Raw genomic sequence first — 3,814 nt, forward strand, 5'->3', positions numbered from 1 at the left:
AATACTAAATTAGTCAAGTTTACGAGGAGAATTTAAAGATAATAAAAAGGAGACTGAAATTTTGTTTGAATAGAATTAATAAAAAAAATATTTATAAGATTAACAACAATTTTATTCTAATAATTATATTCTATTAGCTTTAGTTCGTAAGAGCATTTTTATTTTTCATGATTTTCAACTCGAAAATTGTATATCTCTATATATAATTTTATCATAAAAAAATTTTTTTGATACTGTTCGAAGAATCTCACTATGTGGAAGACAAACTTAACATTATAGCAAAAGTTGACAATACTATCGATTAAATGTAATTATGATGAAAGAATAGAATTATTGAAGGTACTCTTATACTAGCAAAATAATGTGCAAGTTCGAGTCATAATAATGTCTATATAGCGATGAAATGAAAAAGACTTCAATTAATTCTCACCGGGAATTGTGATGACCGTCCAACGCACGCCGTCCAACGCATTCGCCAGAACTTCTATCTCGGGACTCACTTCCTGTTTCTCGTTCGATCTGCGTCGTTTTCCTAAACGCGGTCCGAACCACATACCGCTAGTGATGTCCTGCGTGGTACGTTTCATACACTTGCCTTCGATACACGAGCCATCGTTTGATCCGCCATTCAAGCCCATTTCCCTCGCTTCTACGAACGCACAATTAATAAAACCAATCGAGACTTTAATGACTGCGTACGTAAAACTCGATATTACCGTATTCGCCGGAAGCGCGAGACCCCAAGCAGAGCAGCATAGCCAAGATGCAGATGGTAGTTGCGCGACTAACGAGATTCCCGGTGACGATCATTTCGGATACGTCGTTTCTCGAGACTCCGTAACGGAATAATGTCAGGCACGATAGTGATCCTCGGGGTTTTATATAGATGGTGGAACAGCGTCATTAAAGACATCGATGGTGTTTTTCCATCTCATTGTCTTTCACCTCTTTTCACACCCCCGAGACCAATCACGATTGCTGGCGAGAAACGATTCGTCTTTATTTCAACCCTGACTGTCTGTCCTACATACGCAATGAGGTTCCTGGATTCGCGCGCGAATCTTGGAATAGCACACCCACGCACAGGATGATTTTTATCCTCATCTTCAGAAAAAAAAACGTTGATGACCTTAATTCTTTCGGTTTCAATGAATGGATGTTACATCGATTTTTTTGCTTAAAAATAGGAACATATTTTATTCTAATTTACGAATGAATTTCATTTTATCGTACATAAAATGACTATAATTTTTTAATTTTGTCTTGTAAAACTTTATATTTTATTAATAGAGAAAGATTTTATATAATTAATTTATATAAATCCTTTTTTTTGTTATACATATATATATATATATACACATTTATACGTTAATTGATTTAATAGCATTATGGTTATTAATTAAAAAATGTTTCCAATATTGCACTATTGCAACAGATGATAGTCGTAAAACGAAGCATCAAAATGTTTTAAATAATGATATAATTTTTGCAGAAAGGAAGATTTTGGTGAAGTATTTAAAAATATAGCTAGATACAGGTCTGAAGGTAAAAACGTTGTTGGTAATTTTGTTGAATTATTAAAATAATTATATAGAATGTATTATTTAATTAATCACTAGAATGTCAAAACTTTTTGTATTATTGTTTGAGATTTCTATGTAATTATTATTTTTTTTATTATTTACTGCTGATGATTCAACAAAATTATTTTCAGATCTGTAATTAAAGCTAAATTTTAGATACTTTAGTAAAATCGTTTCCTCATATTTCTTGAATTATATTAAAATAAATATTTTACACTCACCCAAATTCTATATTTAGAAAAATTTTTTTGTTACAATATTATCTTTTCTATTAAAATGATGAAATTTTATTTAAAGAAATAATTAGAAAAAAAAAATCATATTAAATTATAATTTTAAGTATCATATTTAATTTATTTCGGAGATTTACGAAATCAACTTAACGTAATTATAAACATATATATGTATACATACATATAGATATATCTTTTTATAAATCCTGTTTTTCTCATGCGTATTTTTTATACCCCACGTGGTGTAATAAATGACTGCGGCTGACTGATTGAACGAACAACGATTAGTCTTGAATTTAACTTGTCAATTGCTGGCTTAATTCAGCGATCAATGAGTTCGCATTCTTTGCACTTTCTCTATAAAAGTGACGGATCGGTTGAGCGAACCCGGCATTATCTTAAAATCGCGTCTTCAGAAATGTGTTGATATAAAAATTCCGTATACACTTATTATGTATATCATTAATTTATTATTAATATTAATATATTATTTTTGTACAGTATGTGCTTGTTATTATAAGAAAATGCGCACAAATAAAAAAGTAAAACTTTGCAAAGTTTAGTTACGCGTTATAAATACCAATGCTTTTTGTAATCGGAATAAATATAAATTTTGATTAAATATAAATTTTGATTAAATATAAATTTACAATTAATATACTTTATATATTATTGTTTTGTCATTGTGTTTTTTATTTTTATTAGTGTATTAATATTCATATCAATTATTTACTGCCGATGTCAATTACTTGTCTTTATTCTAATTAAATAGCGTTAAATCGTTTTGATACTGTTGAAATAACATTAATTGAATAATGGAAAAAAATTGAATGATTTTATCTAATTTATATATGCAAATTATTAATAATATTTGTTTGATATGAATATTTAAGATTATCAAGATAAGAATAATATTTATAATTATAATCGCAATATATGCGTGTAAAGTTTTATTTAAATTTTTTAAAAGTATTCATTTTTTTGTCTCTTTAATTATATATTATTATATCTAGTAGTGAGATTGTTGAATTATATATAACGCGTTGCCTGTGCGAGTCATTAAATCAGATGCAAATTAATTTCGCAATTGTATGCGCATCTTTTTGGGACACACATACATGTATATCACACGTATGTACAATGAGTACATCTTATTCGAGACACGTAATTAGGGAGAGCAACTCTACACATGGATGTGTCGTGGTTTTTCAGTGAGATCTAAGTGGTCGAGTGACACTCGTCCTATGCTGACTACGTGCACCATCATACTTTTAATACTTGTCAAAGCAAACAAACGCCCGCTTCATACTTTTTTATCGCGATTTGGTAGACATACGATATAAGAGTACTTGCATCTGTCGAGCCGAATGTAAGCTACGAAAATCTTCCCACGTAACGATATTTTTTGTTAAATATCTTTCTGTTTTCTCATATTGGAAAGATCATTCCCGATTTTCGCAGTGACCAATTCAATTATACTAACAATGATTGATCTGATCTAATGAATAATTCTACGTGATTTAAGAGTAATACGAATGAAAGTTGTATACACTCCTGTGTTTAAACAAAAAAATGTTTTGTTAAAATATTAAAATAAACGTTTGCACAATGATCATTATTGGGAACAAATCAACAAATAGATTGATATAAACGATCATGGGAACGATAAGTCGACTTGATTGAAAAAGTCAGATAAATCTTCTGATGAACTATCAGGAGTGTCTCGCATCTGGTGATGTGATTACTGCGTATCCGTAAAGTTTCACGGCGCTCAGAGATTATTTCGATCTTATCAGTCTGCTCAAACCATTACTTTGAATTAACGATTAATCATTTGCGAAAGTGCTTCTTTCTAATTTTCTAAATCGACAAAAATTAGTGCTCTTTGAATTTTTCTGATGATAGTCATTCTGATGATAGTTCAGATTGTCATTGATCTATTTTTTAATTGATTTTCATTACACTTATCGTATTTATTTAAATGTATATATATATATA

At 29.5% G+C, this 3,814-nt stretch overlaps 1 protein-coding gene across 1 annotated transcript in view; it reads right to left on the bottom strand.

Annotated features, from left to right (window-relative positions):
• LOC108689215 (PBAN-type neuropeptides-like) overlaps positions 1-825 on the bottom strand; it is a 1,826-nt gene extending 1,001 nt beyond the window's left edge. The window contains exons 1-2 of the mRNA XM_018195883.1: positions 717-825; positions 431-649 (exon numbers count right to left, since the gene is read on the bottom strand). Coding sequence (XP_018051372.1) covers positions 431-649; positions 717-810 — 313 coding nt within the window. The 5' untranslated portion in view covers positions 811-825. The remainder of the gene's footprint in view (positions 1-430; positions 650-716) is intronic.
• Positions 826-3,814: the final 2,989 nt, after the last annotated feature.

The sequence above is a fragment of the Atta colombica genome, unplaced genomic scaffold (assembly GCF_001594045.1).
Source record: "Atta colombica isolate Treedump-2 unplaced genomic scaffold, Acol1.0 scaffold261, whole genome shotgun sequence".
Taxonomy (NCBI): Eukaryota; Metazoa; Arthropoda; class Insecta; order Hymenoptera; family Formicidae; genus Atta; species Atta colombica.